The 24,837-nt window shown below is 39.9% G+C and overlaps 1 protein-coding gene across 5 annotated transcripts in view; it reads left to right on the plus strand.

Moving 5' to 3' along the window:
* arnt2 (aryl-hydrocarbon receptor nuclear translocator 2) overlaps positions 1–24,837 on the plus strand; it is a 158,541-nt gene that overhangs the window by 97,069 nt on the left and 36,635 nt on the right. For all 5 annotated transcript variants that reach the window (XM_049602843.1, XM_049602871.1, XM_049602861.1 and 2 more), the window contains 3 exons: positions 2,128–2,204; positions 14,811–14,945; positions 21,146–21,220. In XM_049602843.1, the coding sequence (XP_049458800.1) occupies positions 2,128–2,204; positions 14,811–14,945; positions 21,146–21,220 (287 nt within the window). The remainder of the gene's footprint in view (positions 1–2,127; positions 2,205–14,810; positions 14,946–21,145; positions 21,221–24,837) is intronic.

Consider the following 24,837-nt stretch of genomic DNA (forward strand, 5'->3'; position numbering starts at 1 on the left):
TAGCACAGCTGTGGTGGGCCTGACACTGGTGTCAGGAAAACAGCCTACTCCTAAACATCAGCAAAACTAAGAAGATGATAGTGGACTTTGGGAAGAAGCCGCAAAGGGACTATGCTCCATTTAATATCATCGGGTCCTCGGTGGAGAGGGTGAATAGCTTCAAATACCCTGGTGTCCACAAAACTGATAGCCTGACCTGGGCACTGCCTACTGACTCAGTAGTGAGAAAAGCAAGGCAGAGACTGTTTTACCTGAGACGCCTAAAGAAATCGAGGTATCGCCTCAAATACTGAGGAATTTCTCCTCCTGCACCATCGAGAGCATCCACTGCCTGGTATGGAAGCAGCACTGAACAGGACTGCAAGGCCCTGCAAGGCCAGCTGAACACACTATAGGTCCTGCTCTACTCTGCATAAAGAGATCCCAACCTCCCGGATAACTGCCATTTCTTCCTGTTGAGGTCAGGACGAAGGTATTGGTTACACCACGCGGCACCGAGAGGCTCGGGAGGAGCTTCTAACCTCAGGACACAAGGATCCTAAATTAAGAGCCTACCTGATCCTAAACCTAATCCCCATAGACATTTAGTTATTATTACACACTTTTCAAATTATGAATTGACGGAACTGAAAATTGCATTTCACTGAAATCAAATTTTTTGATTTCATGAGACAAATTGATTGATTGATTGATTGCTTGTGCTGCATTCTTGTGTTGGATGTAACAAGGGCTTGGAATTGTTGTTTGATACCATTAAGGTATCAACTGAAATAATCCCGCACCAAGTAGTATCGAAACTTCTTAAGTTAAACAATATCTGTATTAAGTCCTTATGAAGTTGTTCTTTGATTTAACGCAACATGTGATAAGCTCACAAACTCAGCATCCACAACTTGTCCCCTACAGTCTGTGGTATGTTAAAGTCAAGCATGGTGTAAGTTTGTATAGTTATTTAATAGATTATTGAAGAATTTGAACACTTAAAAAATGTATTTGTGTAGGAGGGGTGATGGCATTTTATGCAACTGTAATGCTTCTATTCACATACTGAGTAGAAAAAAAGGCAATCAAATTAAGTACTCTCTCTGTATTGGTATCACTTTAAGGGTACTGATATTTGGTATCATAATGTTTTGAAATACCCAGCCCTAGATGTAAATGGTAAATGGACTTGCATTTGCATAGCAAAGCCTTTCTAGTCTTCCAACTACTCGAAGCTCTTTTCTAACCTTATAAATAATGGCTCCGATAAGTCCAAATCCCTATTCCCCACAGTCAGTAAGCCCTTAAAGTTTACCAGTGCCTACGGAATACCAACATCCACTCATCAATGTAAAACATTTTTTCTTACTTTTCCAATAACAAAAATGGCAGACATTTTTAGCAGCATAAAGTCTGCTTCTACCTCTACTCACATTGATTTTCCCGGGGGTTTTTTGTCCTCCCTCCAGTGGCCTATCCAGCTTGTGAAGCTGCTCAATAACTAATTCTTCACCACTTACGTAAACCTTTATTTAATCAATTAAGTCCCATTGAGATCAAGATCTCATTTTCAAGAGAGACCTGAGTGCATAAATCAATAGACATAAAACAAATATTAAAAATGTACAGTATCAGTTGTATTATACAATAATTATTGTATTTTATTATTATTATTTTTTTAAAGATAATCTTATAGTGACTATTGACTCTCTACATAGAGGCACCTGAAACTGCCTACTTACTGCTGCTTTCTATGTATTTGCTTATTTTTGCTTGTTTTTTCTCTTCTTTTTTTCTGATTAATTTATTCTTTATCTTTCAAATGCAATTTTAATGTTTTTTGTAATGTTTATTATTAAAAGTATTTCTTTACACCTTAAAAAGCTCTTTGAATAGCCTTGTGTCTGAATGGTGCTGTATAAAGAAACTTGCCTTGCAGGAGGATGGAGGCTTAATGGTGAATACCTCATTCATAAATCATTGTAGAGGAGCAGTGGCCATGTCAGCCAGTAGATTACCTCTCACTGCTGCAAAGTACAAATAGCAAATGGAAAATGAAGTGGTCACACTTTATAAGAAATGTCTGTTTGCCTCTTTGTTTAACAAATTTCTCTCACTTCCTCTCTCTTTCTGGTTTTTCCTCAGGCATGACTATACCAGAAGAAGACACAGAGGCAGGTCAGACTGGAAAATACTGCCTAGTGGCCATCGGAAGACTGCAGGTGTGTGTGTGTGTGTGTGTGTGTGTGTATTGGGGGGATGCTTTACCTGAAATTTAAAAATGTGAAGGGAGGTTTAGTGGATCAGTGCAGAGGAGCAGATGAACTTTGTCCTTTTTTCCCCCCATTTCTTTCCAGTATCTCTTTGCTTTTCACATCACTGACATTCTCAAAAATTCCCATCTTTTGAGGATGGTGGCCTCAGGTTATGAGCCAAGTACAATCAAGAGCTGCAACATCCCTGCTTTCAGTCCAGCCGTGGACTTATATTGCAGGTCCTTACCCATCTCACTCTCTTCATTCTTTGTCATTTCAGCTATAAAAATAAATTGTCCAAAAATAATGACAAAAAAAAAATCCCAGAGGATCGAGGAAATACAATTTAGTTCCTCTACAGTTGTTCGTGGTGCCAAAACAAGTCCATGCTCAAGGGGGAGTTTTGCACAGACTGACTGTAGCTGATTTGTTAAACATGTGTACAGCTAAAGTCACAAATTATGGAATTACAAGGTGTCAACATCTGTTATCTAATAAGATTATCAGCCATTTTTTGCATCAGTAAAATGTATCTAGTAGACTGAAAAAGCAATTGATTAGATTATTCTAGTAGGCTACTGTCACACCTATGACTTAGGTGAGGGAAGTGTAACCATCACTAGAACCAGACTCATCACATAGGTCAACAAAGGATGACAAGCACACACTGAGGCAAGGTGCAAGGTGATTTATTTTCCCAACATCAAAAGCAGCAAAACAGGGGACAAATCCTGGATTGCCTGCAATCAACAATAAACCAACACAAAAGGATTAAACACCAGAAAAAGAGAAAATTAACAGTGTAATAATGAATCCAAATAAACTAGTAAATAATAGTGATGTTACAGCTGATACTGCAGTCCCAAGGCCTGTGTCGAGCAAAAGGGGGCGTGTCCAAATGAAGCCCGTATTGTTTTTCAGGATATCACGTGACCAAAGACAAACGAGGCCCCGTTTCTCTGGAATCACGTGACTGCCTCGTTGTGTGATTCGAGTCAGGAAATACATGAAGTGTTTTGCGTGATCCGAGGTGATTCTGAAGATCGTTAAGTGCAGAGGATTGAGTGACCCAGTCACACAAGCACTCTAACCTTTTGTGGACATACACACACACACACACACATATATACATGTGTGTGTGTAGGACTGCTGTACATCAAATGACCAGCAGATGTCAGTACTCCTAAATGAGCTGTTAAACGGGGCTTCGTGTGATCGGCCTTTTGGCGAAGCAATCCGCCTGAAAGATTCGACACATTCACGGGGCTTCATCACACCATCACTAGTAAATAAACAAAGAAAATACATTTTAACCATGGTTTTAAATACAAATAACAAACTTCACCTTTGAAGAAAGCTGACAAGAGCTCCTCACAGCACCTCTTTAGCAGGACTCAATGAACTAGGAAGGTGGTACGCTGTGTTTATACTCCATAACCCCGCCCACCAGCACAATCCATTTTAATATAACATTATCTGTGTGTTTTTTTAACTGTAGTCGAGGTCATCCTCTGTTCACACTTTTAATATTGTTTGTACAACATTCATATGCTTTTAACACAGGGATCCATTTTAACATTAACCATTAATGTCCATTATTGTCTTTTAAAGTTGCTTTGTCACTTGGTTTGGTCCATCTACACACCTCCATAGTGCAGGTGTAACCAGTCAGTGCAATCAGTTCACTATTTAAGCAGTGCAAATCCGGCCCACGGCCCTTTAGAAATCCAGGAAGTAATCCAGGTAATGGTGTGGCTGTTGTGTGGAGAAATGACTGTTAAACAAAGGTGATATTTCAAGCTAGGTGTTAAATACTGTTGAGTTTGGTAACCCTGAGTGTGCACCCTCAGGGACACCACACAAACACAAGTTGTCTGAATATCCTTTGTTCGGTGTTGGAGCACATGTTTGGAGCCATGTTGGAGCACATGGTCACAGCTACCTAAAGTTTAACTTGTATTTGTAATATTACGAGCTATGATTCATGAATACTCACTGTCAGTGTGGTTAATTTAAGCATACATTTTACCACTGCACATTCCTGTTACATTTTGTGTAGTCATGCAACTACTGATTTATATCACTTACTAGGGCTGCTCGATTATGAAAAAAATCATAATCACGATTATTTTTGGTTAATATTGAAATTACGATTATTTACACGATTATGTCTTTGAATTTGGAACAGCATTTATTGAACATGTTAAAAAATACTCTCCTGTTAAATATATAAAAATATCTTGTAATGTAGTAGCAGGCTCCGACGTTAAGGTTTTTTCCTACTTGCCCTGTCGGGCAAGTACTTCTCAAATCTACTTGCCCCATCTAAATTCTTATCTGCTTAAGAGGTTCTTTTTCTGGCTGTGTGGTGCATATTTTCTCTCATAACTTATATCTTACGTCAGCAGAGATGATCAGCCAATGGAGGCAGCAGCACATAAAAAAGCAGCACACTGCAACTGGCCCCTCCGAGGACAGAAACAGGAGAGGAAATACACGATTACAGGCCTGGACTTTATATTTTTAGGGCAAGGCCACTTTGGCCTTTGATAAATACAAATTTATTGGGGCATCACGGCCAAAATGTGGGGCACCAAGGCCAAAACAAATGGCGCAATAACAATATGTGCTAATTACATTGAATGAAGACAAAACAATATATGTGTTGAAAAACAACACTGAGTTTATTAAAACTGGGTGTGCATGACTGGGGATATATCTCATTTCTTGTTATGATTCATGTCCCTTATTTTTTAAGTCTTTGAAATCTCTTTATTCTTTTGTTATCTCCTAGTTATTAAGAAATTATTATTAGAGAAGATTATTGTCCTTTCTCAGCACATAATATACATTGAAACGAAATTGGACCTCTGTATTTGATCCATCCTACTGTATACACTGGGAGCAGTGGGCAGCTGCAGTGCAGCATCCGGGGACCATCTCCAGTTCTTTTGCCAGTGCCAGTGGTCAGGGTCACTGACAGGTGTATTCACCTAACATAGCCTATATATCTTTAATTATATAATTATTTATATGTCTCTATGTATATTTTTACATAAATTCCCAATATTTTATTTGCCTTTAAAAAATCCTCTTCCTTCATTTAATTAGACAATGTTTATTGTATTGTATTATATGTATTAATTCTCTACAGAATCTTGAATCCTGCAGAAAAGTGAGCCCTCTTCCTTAGAGAGGATCTTTGCCTCCCAGTTTGTTCCTGGCGGCAGAGCAGAGTGAACCGTCTTTCTTCTCAGAGGATCTTTGTCCCATCTCCGTGACCACAGTGTAAACATCTTTTGCTGGCGATTTGACAGTCACTAGAAGCACATTATGACCCTTTGTAAAAGTTTCTGTGTGGTAACTGTGCTAACATGAGCTAACGTTAGCGGCTAAGAACTGAGAGGCTGTCCGGTAATGTTATGTGTGTGTGCATGTGTCAGTGAGTGTCAGTAACGTTATGTTAACTTAGCCGTAGCCTTGCTATGCTGTTTGTCATAAAAAACAGGGCGTGCTACACTGGCCGTATGGGTAGGAGGGGCATTACGGCCACACACCGGGGACTCCACGGCACTGGCCATTTGGCTGTGGTATAATTCCTGCCCTGCGATTAGAAATAATGCTTGCCCGATTGGGCATGTCTGCGCAGGGACTGCTGGCCCGCCGGATATTTTTACTTGCCCCGGGCATTCGGGCAACCGTTAATGTTGGACCCCAAACTGTTGTAGGCTACTGCACTCAATCTTTTGAAAACAAGAAATAAATAAAATACAATACAATAAGAGACAGATACTTAAATAAATGAAGTGGTTCTACCTTTTTTTATCAACCAAGCGACGCTGCTCAGCCTCACCCTCTGTCATCTTTACACGTGCTTAAATCGCCGGCCTGGATCTCCACTCTCCACACACGCGTGGGCGGGGGTGTAGCGGTTGAGTTGCTCATACGCGTCTCAGAACGGAAACACCAAATAATCGTTTTTCCTCGATTATATGAATTTTGAGATCGTCTGGAGCCAAAATCGTAATCACGATTAAAATTCGATTAATTGAGCAGCTCTATCACTTACTTTATATTTTACTTATATTATATGCTTTATTTTAACTTTTATTTAACCTTTAACAAAAACAAAAAAAAACAGCAATGCAATACAGTAAATACACAGGTATGAAGACAAGGTAATAAAAAATTATGACATAATAGTAAACAGACTAAATGAAGCAAGTCTGTGCACCCAGTATTGTGGTGTGAAGTAGAGTTTTGAAAGCCTCAAGTGAGATGAATCTATTAACTTTCAATGAGTCCTGTAATTTGTTTCATCGGTATGGGGCATAAAAGGAGAAGGCAGTTTTTCCTAATTCTGTATTTGTGTCAGGGAGGTGGAGTCTGATATGGGACTGAGAGCGGGTATGGAGACCTGTAGAGCGGAAATTTAAAAGTGAAGTTAAATACGGAGGGAGCATTCCAAGTAGTGCTTTATAGATAGTAGTATAGTAAACAGTGCTGTTCTCTGCAGGTGGTGAGAGATGGCCAGCCCACCTTGCTATAAAAAGTGCAGTCATGTGTTGAATATGGGTCCCCGGTGATAAAGCGCAGGACACTATGAAAGATAGCATCTAGGGGTTTCAGAGTTGAGGCTGAAGCAATCATATATATTACATCACTGAAATCAAGAACAGACATTACAGAGGCATGTGCAATAATCTTCTTACTAAGTGATGACAGACAACACCTATTTCTATATGAAAAACCAATTCTAGACCTGAGTTTCTTGATAAGGAGATCCATGTGATCACGAAAGGAAAGCTTGGAGTCCGGCCAAATGCCCAAGTGTTGACAGTTTCAATGAGTTGACCATGTAATGTGTGGATTTATTTTTGCTGGACCTTGTGAACAACATACATTTAGTGTTGCCAGAGTTCAATACAAGTTTATGTGCTATAAGAGACAATTGGAAATGGTTGAAGGCAGATTGTAAGTTATCAGCAGCTGATTTAAGAGTGGGGGCAATGCTGTATAAGATAGTATCATCTGCATAGTAGTGGACATTGCAGGTTGGGGAGGGGGTAACAATATTATTGACATAGAGAGAAAATAGAAGAGGGCCAAGAATAAATCCTTGTGGAACACACTTGTGCAATACAAGACAGTTGGATCTAGCTCCATCTGCAGAAACTGCTTGCGTTCTCCCGGTGAGATAGTTGGAGAACCAGTTGAGAGAGAGGCTATCAAGGCCGATGGATGAGAGTTTGTTTAACAGGATGTTATGGTTTACAGTGTCAAAGGATTTGACAAGTCAATAAAGAGAGCTGCACAGTGCTGGTGAGAGTCCATGCCATTTATGATGTTATTAATAACAAGTGCTGTAGCTGTGGTAGTGCTGTGACCTGTTCTGAAACCTGACTGTTGTGGTTGAGGGATGCTGTTTGATTCCAAGAAAGCCCGCAGTTGAAAATTTACAAGGGATTCTAGAACTTTGGCCAAGCAGCAAAGCTTTGATATTGGGCGATAATTAATTATCTAAAGTGTTAGCATTACCGCCTTTGAATAATGGAACAACCTGTGAGGCTTTCCACACGGGGGATTTTACCAGATTAAAATGTTAGATTAAAGATGTGCGTAAGAGGTGCAGCAATTAAGCGGGCACTCAGGTGCAGAAGATATGGGTCAAGGTCATCTTCACCTTTAGATTTCTTGGGGTCAAGGTGAGTAAGTGCTTTCATTACCTCAGCATGGCTTACAGGTCTCAGCGTAAAGATTGCTGGTGGATTGGATGCATTTATGGTTACTGGATCTGGGGCAGAAACAACTGAGTCCATATTATTGTCAAACAAGTGACCAGAGGCTATGAAGTGGAGGTTAAAGACATCGCACATGTCTGATTTATTTGGAATGCAGGTATTACCACTAATTATTTGTGAGGGGAGAGAGGAGCTAGGTGTAGATTTTAGAGATTTTATGGTCTTCCAGAATTTGGCAGCATAGCCTTGGCTGGTAGCAAGAGAGGATAAGTAGAAGGTGGACTTAGCCCTCCTAATTGAGCTAATGCATTTGTTACGCAATTTTCTGAAGAGCAACCAATCAGATGGGCTGTTAGAGAGTCTTTGACCTGGTCAGATCTCTGAAGCAGAGAGCTTCAGATAGGTCAGCAAAGAACCAGGGATCAGAACGATTTTTAATACAGAAATTCTTATAGGGGGAATGTTTTTCTGTAAGAGAGCTAAAAACACTCAAAAAATACTCAAAAGCCAGCTCAGAGTCAGGAATTAAGTCAACCCTTTTTAGGTCCACATGAGACAGATCATTAATATACGCCTGCTCATTAAAGTTTTAAAATTGCACTTCCTGATGGTGCGTCCCCTGGATATCTGAACTTTGGTCATCCTAACACAGGCAATAGGGCAGTGGTCGCTGATATCCTGGGTGAGAACGCTGCTGCATGGGTATTTCTGTGGCCTGTTAGTCAAAATAAGATCAATCAAAGTGGCTTTAGAGTTTTCCTTATTATTTGGCCTAGTGGGGAAAGAGATCAGATCAGATCAGTTGGGACAGATTTAATTCGAGGCATAACTCTTTTAGCTTAGATGAGCAGGGAGATAACCAGTCTAAATTCAGATCACCCAGAACAACTAACTCTGAAGAGGTATAGGCTGAGAGTAATTTTCCCAGCTCATCTAAGAATTAGGGGCAGAGGGTGGGCGATAAATCACACTAATTGTTATGTGCGTATCGCCCCCAACACTGACATCCAGAATAATACATTCACAACATTTGGGCACAGAGGCTGAAGAAATTACGCATGCTGCCAGATGTTCTTTGATGTAAATTATGACCCCACCCCCTCTAGAATGCCTGTCTGCTCTAAACAGATTGAAACCCATAATGGCTACATCTGAATCTGACACTTTTCCAGAGAGCTCTGTGATGACTAAAATGTCAAGGTTTGATTCAGTAGTCAACACATTAATAAAATCAAGTTTCGGCAGCAAACTCCTTATATTTAGATGCAGAAACTTTAGCCCATTACAAGATCGTAATTCATGTATTGACCTGAGTTCACCAAGCTGAGGAGGATCTAATGACTCAGCAGAGCTAGGGACTGGAGGGGCAATGGCTGATAGGTAAGTTATAAAGCGAGAAGAAAGTCTAATTGGAATCAAGTTGAGTGAGTTTCTATAATTAGTAGATAGAGCGAATGATCTGTGTGGTCTATTTGTTACTCTTACAGGGATGCTCTTGGGTGTAGTGAAACTGCTGCACAGATAGGGGGAGCTACACGGGGTTACAGCGAGTCAGGCGGTGCATGAGTGGAGGGTCAGTTCAATGTTGGAAGCTAGGAGGCGTGAGCCTTCTAGGTTTGGGTGTAGTTTACTTTAGTTTATTTAGTTTATAAAAAGGACAGCGTGCACGTACATTAGTTGTTTACAAAACAAAGAGATGTCTGCACCAGATTTAGCTAAAGGCTAATTTCCATCTGTAGTTCTCTAACATAAAACATGAAACACAACAAAATACACAATCCACAATTAACTCAAAAGGAGCACACAACATCAGATACAGACACATCATATACATATATAGGAGTCTCACGTGACATGCACATGTATGCCCCGCACGCTGCATGGCACATAATGCTATACGGCATATGATACCACACAATATGCACAGCATACCACACAGTGTCTGACATACATACATACGTACACAGTCTAAAGAATTGTTCCTAATGTAAGGTGCAGGGCAAAATGCACCTAGTGTGCCCATATAAAGTGCTGTTTAGCACTTTTTTTTATAAATATTCAATGTTGCCTACATAAAGTGCCAATGCAATGCCTATGATATTTCTTATTTTTTAAACAGTAAAGTATAGTGCTGATGAAAAGTATTAAGTTTACAATGACGTAAAATGCACCTATTGTGCTTATATAAAGTGCTGTTTAGCCTATTATGAATATAAATAAAAATTAAGTTTACAGTGAAAAGACAATATTGACATCTTACAGTTTCTTTTTAAGTACCAACTATGGTAGTTCGGAGTTGCAGAGAAGAATCAAATACCAGCAATGGTAATTAAGAGTTACAGAAGAGTTGTAGTAAAGCAGGACCGAGGTAACAGTGAACAGTAGTAACATTCTAAATGTATACAGAGCCAAAGAGCAAAAGACAAACAACACTGGCAGGAAATCAGACAGCACCTGGTGTTGGCAACACTGATTACTTAGGAGCCATTTTTTTGTGACAAGGCAGAAGCTTTTATGATTTGCATTAATTTTCATGTCACTGGGAAGCCTATTCCATTCTCTGATGGCCTTTCTTTGTGGAACCTTGCAGTCCCCTCTTGATGCAGATCTTAATGCCCTTGTTCTCTGCTCAGAACAGGCTATCACATATTTTTTTCAATGGAGGGGGGGCAACATTGTGAATTATTTTATGAATTAAACAAATATATGAGTAGGTAATTAGATTATCAAAACTTAATAGGTTGTATTTGGAAAGAATGTTGCAGTGGTGGTACTCTCTTGGTTTCCTATCCAGTATTTTTAGGGCCTGTCCATACAGGGATTTGATCGGCTTTAATGTGGTTTGGTTGGCCTGCGTCCAGCATGGCAGACAATAACTCATGTAAGGAAGGATCATCGCATTCAGGTACATTTTGGCAGCTTCAGTTGTTAGAGAGCTCCTAATGTGACGGAAATTGAGGATGTTAAGTTTCAAAACATGAGCCATTTTTTTAATGTGTCGTTTAAAGCTCAGATTTGAGTCAAGAGTAACTCCTAGGTCAGCATTTTTTATCATATGTCCTCTCACAAATACATTGGGATACACACTTTTCTTAATTTGTTTATTAAAATACATGGTCACTGTCTTATCTGTATTCAACGTAAGGCAAGATTGATCAAGCCATTCCACTACTCTGTCTATAGCCTCAGATAATTTGGCAGCAACTTCAGCATGATTTTTTCCATGGGTAAGTAAGACTGTCATCTGCGTACATTATTGTTTCTACATTGTCACAGACTGTGAGGAGGTCATTGATGTAAATAGAGAATAAAAGAGGGCCGAGAATCGATCCTTGAGGCACCCCCATACTACATGGTTGGATGTCTGATAATTTGTTTTTGATTTTAACACACTGAGAGCGATCCACCAGGTAAGACAGCAGCCATTTAAGTATGTTATCTGAGAGCTTGAATTTGGTTAGTATGGAGCCTTACGTAGGTCCAGAAAGACAGCTCCTACTACCCCACCTTTGTCAAGCCTATCCCTGATGACCTTAAGGAAGTAACAGCAGGCCGTTTCAGTGGAATTATTTGCACGGAAACCGAATTGCATGGGATGTAGTAATTGTGTAAGCCATCTCTTTTAAAAAATCGAGGTCTGTTTAAAAATGCAGCAAAGTTGTCCACAAAGGGGATGCCTTTATGCATACAGAAGCCCTTCAGCCAAGTATGGAGTTGACGGAGACGACTGAATTTAAGATCGTTGAAACAAAAAAGAAAAAGAAAAAAAAAAGATCGCCGAAACACGGAGAGGGCAGCGGGCTGCAAATAATCAGTGTCAACAAGGCGGGTGAAATCCTCTTTGAGCTCCTCGGACCGCTTGCACTACTATATATCCTTGTGGTCTTACATTTAGTTTCTCTTTTTATTTCTACTTGTGTGATTTTATATTATTATTATTAGTAGTAGTAGTAGTAATAGTAGTAGTATTTATAATTACTTAAATTGCATTGTTGGAGGGAGTCTGTGAGCCAAGCTTTTCAGTGGTAATGACTGCTCTTGTAAGTGTTGTTCATTTGATAATAAATAAACTTGAACCTTGAAATGGCTAAATGATACTACTGACAGTTAGTACTGAAAGATAGCTTGAGTGGGAGGCTGCTGCGATGACGTTACAGTCATACAGTATAGCTTCATCAGCCTGTTGTCTCTATCGAAATCTTAACCTGTAGATCAAACAGTCGGTTAACAACAGGTTGGTTATTGACAAACAACACTTAGCCTAATGATTTCTGGTCATCAGGTATAGATGTCTGGATAAGCAAATCTGCCCATTGTGTTAGGTCACTCATCCACTTGAATACAGATAGACTGAACGGACATGACAAAGTTCAACCTTAATTTATTACAGTATCATGTGCACAATTACTAAACAATTGAGACCTGTTTATTAAACAAACATTTATTAAACAAGAAATAAATGCATGCAAACTTGTCAAAGTTATAATACAAACACAAATTGTATTAACACTATATAAACTTTTTATGTTTAAGGTTATTTGGCCTTGATGTTTTGCGAAGTACCCGTATGTGCTGGTCTGGTCTATTGGCATATGCAGCTAGTTGGCAGCAGGATTGACTAACTAGCAAGTGAAGTTGCCAAGTGCTATCAGTTTGCTGATCTGCAAATGCCTGGGAAGCGTGTGTTCAATAACGTATGGTTGTATTGCTATTGAGGCCTACCCATTTAAAATGACCTAAATAAAGTCATGGAAATGGGGAACAATATTATGGAAAAGTTTTGAAAATTCATTACAGCTGCAAGCAGCAATGAACAGGCCCTCACACCTTTGCGCATATAGGGGGCACTGGTGAGAAACCAGCTGATGTGCTTGTTTGTTTCAGTGAAAGTCGAATCTACATGTAGGAGTGAGACTGTATTTATGGCACAGAGTGAGGGTGCTGAAATGACCAATTGCACGTTTTGTAGCACTTTCTGTTTCCACTATGTTGCGCTGGAGCACACACTTATCCCATGTCATGCTGCTGTATATTAGCTGTAGAAGGTCTACATGAAATCTAATGATTATTGTTAGGCAGGCTTACTTCCAGTTGCCAGTAGGTGGCGCCATAACAATAAATCCATTTCAGCACCCAGATTTTTTTGTGGAGACTTTCATCAAGTATGACAAATTTTGGGATGACTGGACAGTATATGTTAAGGTAATGACAACTTCCTGTTATTTGGGAAAAAGTGCAAAATGACTGCAACAGCGTTTGACAAAAAACTCAATTTTCACAAGAAAACATCATTGAGGTCTTGAGGCTTTTTAAGACAAATTTGAGGTGGATTTGGTCAACTTGCTAGGAGGAGTACATTAAAGTATAACATGTCATTTGCTGTTGCCAGTAGGGGGCACTATAACTATAACTAACTATTGGCATGTAGATGTGTTCAGGGCAGGAGTGTCATCAAACATGAAGTTTGGAGCAGATTAGACTGTGGACAGTGGAGTTACAAATCACTTCCTGTTTGGTGGCGAAACATGGAAATTTGATCCATCGCCCCAATCACACAGTTTGATGAAAAATCAAGCTTTTAACTACTTTTCATGTTGAAGGTCTTTAGATGGTATAGTCAACATTTTGAATCAAAAGGATCAAATCTCTAGAAGGAGTTAAAGTATGACCTCTAAATGGAAAAAAATGCAGAGAAATTGTACAGTAAATTTAAGATAGCTGACTGCCTGTTGGGTTTAGGGTATGGCTCCAAGAGACTTATGTGTGTGTTCACGCATGATATGTGGTCACACCAAATTTCGTACATGTAGATGATTCATACTGTGGGGGCTACTTCATTAAAGTTTTGTAGGGGGCGCTACTGAGCCAATTTTTTTACACCCAAGGACAACATCCATAAACTACCAAATTTTTAACCAGTTCTGGTGGGTGTGCAAGGTTTTGTGAGTTTTCAAGCACCCCAGCTCCTCGAAAATGTGATTCATTTGAGAGAAAAATAATAATTTCTTCAGTTTCAATAAGGTCTTCATACTGTTAGGTGCTCAGACCCTGAAAATGTGAGGGAACCCTGTTCAAGGTGGGACATAAATAGCCGAGTGTCTGAATACAAAAGTCAAGTGGAGAAATGGATTTGTGGTGAGAGTGGTTTGAGGGGTCTCTGTGGATGTTTTGATTAAATTAGATTTTTTTAATTTAATGAATTTTGCTTTTGAATCTCGTCACTTGTTGGAATAATCATAATTGACATGAATTCAAGCTTGTCCCTCTGCTACTCAAATATATGGATTCGACTTTATCTTCAGGAAAAAGAACCGTGTTTCATATGTTGATTGGGGATTATTACTTACTCACTTAAAGGATTACTGTCACTTCATTTACTCATGAATTGACAGATTTCTTTGCATCCTATTTTCATATTCTTGTTTAGTTTTATCAGTACATTTTTTGTTTATTTAATTTTTCTCTCTCATACTTCCAAATATGTAGCATAAATGCTGTGGTTTTCACTATTAATCAGTCACAGATGTTTTGTTCTTAATCTTGTTGTCTGTCACAGTCCACTAAAACAGCTTGCAGCTTCAGTGAGTTGGCACTGTGCTACTATTGACAGTGGCTACCCAAATAGAGGCACTCATTTCAGACTGTGTTGTTATGGAGTCTGGGATTGAGTGTAGATATTTGTGATGTCAGTGAAAAACAGAGCCAACAGTAACTTATTGTGTAAAGTACTGGTGTGGTTGTACTTGTGCTCCAACACTCCACTTCCTTTCCTACATATCTTCATCCCTATGCCTGAATTATGTATCTTTTCTCTGTGTGTGCCCTTCCTCAGGTGACCAGCTCTCCAGTCTCCATGGATATGAATGGCCTGTCTGTGCCCACAGAGTTTCTGTCACGTCACAACTCGGATGGTGTCATCACTTTTGTCGACCCGCGCTGCATCAACGTCATTGGTTATCAGCCTCAGGTTAGCTTAGAGGGTTAAAGGGACTCTGTACTGTTTATGTCATGAAAGTGTGTAATAGAGATAGGAGTGTTATCTGTTTTCAGTTTCTTGTCATGGAAATTGGCTTTGTCCTTGCAGTTCATATCATTTTGCCAACACTGACCTTTCATGAGCTTTTTATCAAGTCTTTTCCTTGTTAAAGTGGTATATCATAAATTTACTTCAGCTACAGAGAAAACTAGGCCTTCATTTGAAACAGGCTTGCATTAGAGTATATTATAAATTTCCATACTTTTCAGGGGGTAAGTAAGAAGCCTGCCTGTTTTCTGATCTGCTCCTGTTTGAATTTTCTGTCGTCTGATAAATTGCATACAGTGCACATTTTCACATCACTGATTCAGCAACAGTCTGTACAAAAAGAGAGTTATGTCATACTAAGTGCTCTGCAGCTGTAACTTTCTCTTATTTGAAGAGAGATACAATTTTCATTCACTAACTTATTCCAATTCTTTTTAGACTGCTGCTATCACCAGTGATACTCAGTACCTCCTGCACAGTGGTTTCACATTACAAACCTTCCAGTTGCTCAAAGGCAAATTAATTTCCCTCCCTGGTTAGCTTGTAATGCTTCACATTAGTATGGATGAGTATGGATTTAAGCAGTGACATAGCAGCAATTGAAAGAACAGTAAAGCAGAATCATTAAGAATTCACTTGTGAATGAAAAGAAAAACTGTAGCAGAGGGGTGAGTAGGACACAACTCAAATGGTTGAAATGATGGAAATGAGTTAAAGGAAATGGCCACTTTAGAATGAAAATACAGACAGTACTTACTGCCCCTCATGCCAACAAGAAGTCCAGTGTAGTTTTTTAATCCACAAAACTCGTTCGGGGTATTGGAGGATAACAGCTAGCCGGAATAACAGCTACACTTGAAGTGCATGGAACCCACATTTTGAAAATGTAATAAAACTCCGCTAATGCATTTCAAAAACGTCAGAACAGCTCATCCGTCGTAATCCAAGTGCCCTGAAGCCGCGGCATGCAAAACTGACTTGAAAAGACGTAATTTTCTCCCCTTTTATAGCATCATTTCTCACCGTGGTCAGTTAGCCTGCCCTGCAGGATTGCTGTGTTTACATAGCAACTCGCACGAAACTAGCCGATGGCTAGTGGTGGTGCTAGTTCTCGAGTCCCGATACCCCAAACGAGTTTTGTGGATTAAAAAACTACACTGTACTTCTTGTCGGCATGAGGGTCAGTAAGTACCGTCTATATTTTCATTCTAAAGTGGCCATTTTCTTTAACCATGTGAGCTATCAGCACAGGTAACAACCTTTATTTGCTCTTACCATTATGGTGTGCCATTTTCTCCATACAAGATTTTATTTTGGTATTTACAGTTTGATAATTAAACTAATCCTGTCATGACGAAATGAGTGATAAGACTTGTTTCAAAATATTTTGCTTCTCAGACAAAAAGAATTTTAAAAAAATCTGAGAAACGTGGCTGACCACCTGCCCCTTATTAAAGGCTTCATATCTGAATTACAAGCACTTGTTTTCAATTATGTTGACCACTTACCTTGAAATAATTCACTAAGGTTCTGTTACAATACTCTAGTCACGATATGGTCTCAGATGAACTCCTCATGTTCTGCCTGAGAGGCAAATTCCATGACTTATGCTGCATTCACATGGATTCAGGCAGACAGTAGACAGCAAACCGGATATCATTGTAGCAGAAGAGAGCAGACAATAAAATAAGGTTAGGCCAGCAGAGAATACCAGCAATGGTAACAGTAGATGGCATTAATGTCCAGATTTAAAATATTTCAACTATTTGCCTTCCTCTGTGAAGGAATTTACAACCGCATGTTATGCACCTCGCGCAATGAGAAAACATGGGCAATCTGGACAACAACAAGCTGCGTTTTATAACTGCATGCATCACCAGAGTAATACATAAATAATAGGGTAGTGCAGGAATGACATTTTTTTTTGTAGGTCAACCTGAAAGTTAACATCACCCTGGTTCTCTCAACAAAAAGCTAATGAGATTTTTTCATTGGACTTTGTAGTATAACAGAAAATAAGCTGGAAGACAACATAAGTTAATGTTTGTTCAGCAAGATAATCTTCACAAATAAACATCACTTTTAAAACATGAATGCAATCACCACAAGTAAAAAACTTAATCTATAAACAGGCTACACCACAATCACATGACTTCCACATCACCACCACAACTAGGCTGTAAAGACATGTTTTGTGTGTTGATGCTCCGTAGTGTCATTTAGCCACTTGTTAGCAACTGCCTTTTTAAAGACATAAAAAAGCTTCAAATTTCACATTGTATAACAAAATGTGAGAATCTCTTATGCTTGTTTTAACAACAGACCTTATTTTAGGCATCAAAACCAACTTACCAAAAACCCACTGACACTGAGACAAGTGAACCGGGAGTGCAAAAATGCTAACTGCTAAGACTCACTCCTGCAGCACGCTATAGACGCACAATCATTTTATTTAATATATTTTATTCCATACTTTGTAAACAATATGTAGCCCTACGTTTGTGAGTTCCTCAGCATAGATGCACAGATCCCCCTATAGGCTGACAGTCCTTTATTCAAGCCGTCTGCATGTGCCTGCAGCTGCCCGGCTCCCGCAACACATGCTCTTCAGTAGGCTACGTTTTCAACTGAACTGACACACAGGCAGAGGTTTCCTTCCTGTAGAAAGCTGACGTTTCCAGGACCAGCAAAAAAACGGGAGTAAGAGCAGTCAGATTAATCAGCAGCAGCTGTCCCAATCAACTCACCTGCCATTACTCTCCTAAGCCATCCCCACATACATCTCTCTCCTGCAGCCAACTGCTAACCATGCCCCCTTCCACACAACAGGGCATCACCATAGCAACATATTGATATGCATGTTTTTTGTTTTTGTTTGCCGTTCTGCTATTCTGTGGACTGTTAATTGTTTTTTACTGTGCTATCGAGAAAGTGCTATCAATCTGCCATCTACTGTCTGTGGAAGTCCGTGGGAATGCAGCATTAGCAGTAGTCTGCATTATCTGTTATTGTATTGCTGAGCAACCAGGATGAGATACCTTTGGTGCCTGCACTGGTATATGAAACACATTCCTATGGCCAGTCAGCTTTTGACTTGGTTGACTCAATGAGAAACCACTGAGAAGAACTTTTTCATACATAACAAATGCATTCTGTAAGGAGGAACTGTTAAAGTCCTGAAGACTTTCCTGCACCACATTTACCTTACTTCTCAACTGAAATATCTGGCATTTATTGTCACCAGCTCTATAACATATGCAGTTAATTTTCAGCTTTAAGAAAATGCTTTCACTCAGTGTTTGAATCACTTTCTTGCCTCACCTCAACTAACTTTCATTTAATGTCTTGATGAATGTCATGATTCATTTTGTGTCAAAATCAGAGGAAGATAAAGAACTTGTGAGTTAAAACTGCGGTTATTTTACCGCAAAATGACTCTCATAACTGTCTAGAAAACGATGCAGCATCATCTTTTATCAACATTATGTTGTTACTCCACTTATACCTGTGGCTCAAAGGTTATTCAGAATGTACTCTAAATGTACCAGCCTTTATTTAAATAATGATCTTACACCCTCATTAGAGGGATAGTTCAGAGTATTTGAAGTGTGGTTATATGATGTACTTATCCATAGTCAGTGTATAGCCTGCAGCAGATTTTGGTTGGCATGTCCCCACTTTGGAGGAGTACTGCCACAGAAGCTAAACAATGTACTGCCACGGACTGGGACAGCAGCAAAGCTTATTTTAAACACTTTAAAAAATCAATATCAGTTTAAGCGTTGGCTTTATTAGGAATATTTTCATTGCTTTCCTTTGCCATTGGACAGTACTTCCGTGTTTTGAAGGGTTTGTTTGGATTCACCAAAGTTGCACAATAACACAAACAAACTCGTGTTCTGTAGGGTAAAATTACTGTTTTTGTTAAAGGAGTCTGGTAGCTTTAAAGAGAACATAAATACGCTTCACTTTCACTTCGATTTCCCATCAGAAAGGGCTGTCTGACCTCAAGATAAGGGTGTGTCTACTTAGCATTTTTCTTTGGCAGAAAAGTGGTGGCAGGGTGATTAATCACTTCATCCCAGTGCTTTATAACACGCTACACTAGGGTTGTCACGAGAACCGATACTTCGGTACCAAGTCGATGCCAACACGCAAAAAATACGTCGGTACCTGTTTTTTTTTCTGTACCGCAAGTACCGGATACAACTTTGCCCTCAGTGGGCCATGTGGATTCCTGTCGGAACTGACGGTGGCAGTATATGCGCGTCAGTCGGTGCCAAGGACGAGCGTCAAAGAAGAACGCCTGTTCTGTCGTCTTTGCTGGAAACAATGGCTTTTACATATGCTGCTGAAGCCACAACACCTCGGCTTGACGAAAAGCCAGGTAGAAGGAGTCGTGTGTGGAGAGGGTCTCATTTAAACCACAAGCAATGTGTTCGCGTAGCACTTGCAAACAGTCGCTGTTTACTCGCGTTTTTTCATTTCAGCGAGCATGTTAACAGGTTAGAGCATTCACACCGCATCCATTCTATGGGCTGCTTGAGTCGCGCTGCTTTCGCGAGCAAGCTCTAAAGTAGAAGAGACGCCAATTTTTTGCGAGCGAACATACTCAACAAAAAACACAAGTTTCGTGTGTTTTGACCTCTCCCTGCCACCGCAGACATCTCCCCCTTGACCAAGCGAGACCTGGCAGGCACACGTTTCATGTACTTACCCATTTGTAGTGCTAAATATTAATTCTTCAAGCATTGGAATAATCACTGGCGTGCGAACCTGTCCACCCTGGGCTTTGGGTCTAAACTCACTTCTTCTTCTTCTTCTTTGGGGTTTATTGGAGATTTGCAAACACGGTGCACTACCGCCACCAACTGGACAGGTGTGGTTTGTATTTTGACGGGACAGAAGCGCCCGCTGCGCGACTTGTTTGTTCGGTTTTGGTGTGAATGCATATAAATGAGGCCTTGGAGTTAAAGTTAAAATCTGAAACAGTTTTAATAAAGTAGTGAATTTAGAAATGCATGAGTTCTGTTTATCGTGGTATCGAATGAGTATCGAGAGAATCGTGGAAATTAACTGGTATTAGTATCGACTACTGAAATTCTGGTATCGTGACAAGCGTACGCTACACGTTGGTTTTGTTTCTGTGACAACAGTATCTTGATATTGATGTTAGCTAGGTAAAATGCTAGGTGAAAAGCTATGTTAACAGAAGGTTGACTACACTAAAAAAGCACAACTCTCACCAGCAACATTCAGTGTCCAGCCAGTTCTCTCCCACAAATGGGCTTTACTTGTCTTTGTTGTGATAACTTCTGACTGACAAATTAATAGATAGACAGTAGCTAAAAGAGTGGCATTGACGACACCGGTGCCTATCAGAAAATTTTGAGATTTTCATCTAGAAGTGCTAAAAGCAGCCTCACAAAACAGCTGGAGCTGTGGAAAAAAAGATGCTGGTTGCTGCACTTTTTCTCAAGTTGGCAGCGTTTGCTCTCCTCATTGGGAGCTATTATGAAGTGATGCTGGTGGGGCACCCAACAGCTCACCTGGTAGAGTGGGCATCCCATGTACCATGGCTGTGTCCTTATCACAACAGGTCGGGTTCAGTTCATACCTGTGTCCCTTCGTTGTATGTCATCTCCCCTCTCGCTACCCATTTCCCATCACTCCTAACCTGTACTATAAAATACAGCCAAGAAAAGACACTGGTGCTTTGAAGAAGGAAAAAAAAAACCACTATGTGCACACAGGCCCTGAAGTGGAGAAAATATTTTAAAAATAGCGTACAGCTAAGCAAATTTTTATTATTTATGTGTTTAAAATATGCTTTGCTGCTAACCTCTTACCACAGCAGCACATTGCTTAGCTTAGTGGTGGTACTCCTGTCTGCTCCTCCTAACTGGGAGCAAGCCAACAACATCCACTTTAGTTAATACACTTACTACGGATAAGTGCCTAATTCAGACCCACTTCAAAAAGTTTAAGACCGGTTGTTTAATACCAGTTTATAACAAATCTGTGGACATTACATTCCTGATGTTCAGTGTAGTATGCAGTTTGAAATAGGTGCCGTGTATATATTTGGTTAAACAAATAGTGAGGAGAAATTGCAGTTAACTGGCTCTTATCATGTCCTGTAGGACTTGCTGGGGAAAGATATTCTGGAGTTCTGCCATCCTGAGGACCAAAGTCACCTAAGAGAAAGTTTCCAACAGGTAAGGGACTGTAGTTGTTAACTGAATCTAAAGCTTGCTTTTGTAAGTGGTGAAAATGACAACAGTGGAGATCACAGAGTTAAAACTAGAGACATGTGAAGAAGAGAAAAAATTATTAATTAAACAAAAGTAATTTTTTTTGCTACACAAATGACCAGCAAAGCCTGTAAGGAGGTACATAAGTATGTAAGAGTTAATGTAGTGTTTTTCAAAAAGCAGGGTTACAAAGTGATAGTGCTAATAAGCTTTCGAATCAGTGTTTAAAACTCGGGTGTCCAGGGGTCTTTCTTAATACAGGGGGACAATTGTGTCCAAAATCCAGCAGCTTTACTACAACACATCTGCCAAAATTCAATTGAATTGATTTTTTATAAATATTTTAACAGCAAAAGATGATGTATGCAATTAATTTACATTATTAATCACAGAGCATGTAATAGATTAGATTAATTTTTTAAATCTCTGGACAGCCCTAGTAAGAATTAAAGATCATTCAACATCATACTTAAAAAAGTAACAAAAGTATTAGCATCAGATTATACGTAAGTGTAAAAGTAGTCATTATGCCCAGTGGCCTATAAAACAAAAAATATAGTTATTTATTCAGAATTCATATGATTGTAAAACAATAAGTATAGCCAATGCAAACAAAGATGTCCGATAAGGAAGATTTTGTTATTGTTGCTATTGTCATTATGTCTGCCCTGCATCTCTCTCTGGCTCTGTCTCTCTTTCCATCTCAGTTTCTCTCTGTCGCAGTTTCTCTCTCTGTCTCTCCCTCTCTTAATGTATCATGTTGTCATATGGATAATTGCAAATCTATTATGTTGATATGCTCTGTACAACATCTATCTCACATCTATCTGTCTTGGAAGAGGGATCCCTCCTCAGTTGCTCCTGCCCAGCCAACATTTGTATGTGAGGCCCATGTAGGTAGTAAATGGGCTAACAAAATGGGCCCTATATGGGATTGTCCATGGGTTCCATAATGGCCCCATTCCAGTTGCCCACATGGTTGGATTTAATCAAGTGGGCCCCACATAGGTTATGCTAGGGCTACCTGGGTACCAAGTGGGTGTGGGCCCAAAATTGGCATCTTATCTGGGCCCTTATTGGGTAAACCCACTCATGTGTGCAACTGGCATGGGGCCAAAGTGGAACCTGTGGACAATCCCACATAGGGCCCATTTTCACGTCCATTTACGACCCACATGGATCCCACATACAAATTTTGGCTGGGTCCTGAGGTTTCTACCGTATTTTTCCATGTTAATGGGGTCTGTGAGGGTCCAAAGGACAGAGGGATGTCATATGCTGTAAAGCCCTCTGAGGCAGATTGTGATTTGTGATATTGGGCTTTAGAAATAAAATTGAATTGAATTGAATTAAAATAAGAGGGTTATCAAATATAAAGTTGAGGCGTGAACTAGTACACACATGAATGAAAAACCAAAAAACAAGGCAAAATTGTCTCAAGTTTGTCAAGCTTTAGAAATGGGGAGGGGGGCTGATCCCCTCCTTACACAGGCACAGTGTGTGTATGAGAATGTCAAGAAGAGAAGCCCATTCCTGCATCAAAATTAGGGTGGGGTGACAGAATCACAGGGAATTAAATGAGGTCAGTTTTTGACCTCTTACAGTGGAGTTATGATAACTGTTTGGCTTTCATGACGATGTGTGAAGCTTGGGACTGTGAATTAGCCTGCTATGGTAGAGTTGTTGTGATTTAGCAAATCACAATTTGGATGTAAGAATTGGTGTTAATGTTATTTCCATGGAGTCTGACATTAGCTCGCATACTATTTAGTATTTCAAATTCCACTTGCCTTTCTAGTCATCCAACCAAGTGGTTTTTACACTACGAGTCACATTCACCCATTTGCACACATTCATACGCTGGTGGCTGAGGTTACTATTGGGATTCACTGGACCACAAATGATTTCTCATTTGTGCAGGTTTAATTGGACATATAAAGGTTTTTCTTCTGGGTCTTGCCATCTGGAATGGTGGCTGAGACCGCATGTTCTTTGTTCTTCAAACAAAGGACAGCCATATGGCACTCATCTCCACAGGGTGCCTCATGGTCACACCTAAATGAGATACCAGTCTTCAAACTTGTTTGGACAGTACTTTCACAGTGACATGTGACTCTGTGATGTCACCAAGCAAACGACTGGGAAAGTTTCTTCTTTCCAGCCGCTCTTTTTTTTTTTCCTGAGCCGCTAACGGGCTCATTCTATAGAGGTAGGACATCACACGGAAGGGCCTGCTACGCCTTCTGTTCTTTCACACTGCATGCTCACAGCAGACACAGAACCTGAAGACCAGGTAAGTTAGTGTGCCAAACACAGGGTTTGCAGCTAACTTTCCAAAAACAAGGAGAACCAAATTGAGTTAGCACCCACACGTCTAACTCTGCAAGGACACTGAGCGACTGGTCTCCTCGGATTTGCACCTGCGGAACAAAGACACAGCAAAGACTGCTTCTGGAAACACAGCCCTTTGCAGCCTTCCTCTGGCAACTCAAAGTTCCTGCGTTTTTTCCTTTGTCTTTGTCCCGACTGACCACACGGTCAGGGAAAACCTCCCTGATCTGAAGCCATCTTTGATTCTGCCATCTTGTAGTTCTCTGTTGTCAGCCTTTTTGTTTGTAGGCCACACAGCCTTTGTTTCACACACACACCTTTCCTCTCTCTCTCTCTCTCTCTCTCTCTCTTGCATATACACACACATACCTAAACACACATATACACACCCATGCTTTTATTTATTTAGTTAGTTAGTTAGTTAGTTAGTTAGAATTTGTGTGTTTTGTTGCTTTCTTTAGGAATAAATACATTTGGAATCATACCTGCTGTCTGATTAAAATTGTACAACAGTGAATGAATAGTCAACCTCTGCTATGCCAAGAACACCGAATTCCTTCACACTCTATTGTTAATATGGTAATTTTGGTTATAGTTATTAATTTTACTATGAATCAGAATTCCAAATTGATAGTTTAGTGAACTTTATGAGACTGATATCATTAACTGCATATCATTTTTCCCCTTTTTGGGAATGGTGCTTAATGGTGATTTAATGTAAATTAAGTCACATTATTTAACATAATTCTTTATTTCCAATAGCCATTTTGATACTTTAATTGGAGGCCTGTTACAAGGTCAAGTCCCAACAAATGCTGCCCCGTGTTAAGGCCTAGATCTCAAAACACTACCATACAAGGTGCCACCTGCTACTCAATTTTTAACACAGTCATACACTGATGAACAGCCATCAGGAGCTATTTGGGGTTCAGTATCTTGCCATCTTGATACTTAGATGTGCAGACTAGAGGAGCCGGAGATCGAACCGCTGATCTTCTGATTGCTGGATAACCTGCTCTACCTCTGGAGCTACAGCTGCCCATGATGACAGCATAAATGATAGCAAAACAATGTATGAGACTGTTAATTTATGTCATTTATTTATGAAGCTATGAGCACTTGTTTCAGCTCAGTGTGAGAGTCTCTTGAGTTTTACTGTCGTCTCTGGCGCAATGTTGTCTTTTTTGTGGCTTAGAAAAACTACACTGCAAAAAGGAAAAGCACCTAGCGCCCTCTAGCGTCCCCACTCA

The sequence above is a fragment of the Epinephelus fuscoguttatus genome, linkage group LG2 (assembly GCF_011397635.1).
Source record: "Epinephelus fuscoguttatus linkage group LG2, E.fuscoguttatus.final_Chr_v1".
In the NCBI taxonomy this organism is placed as follows: domain Eukaryota; kingdom Metazoa; phylum Chordata; class Actinopteri; order Perciformes; family Serranidae; genus Epinephelus; species Epinephelus fuscoguttatus.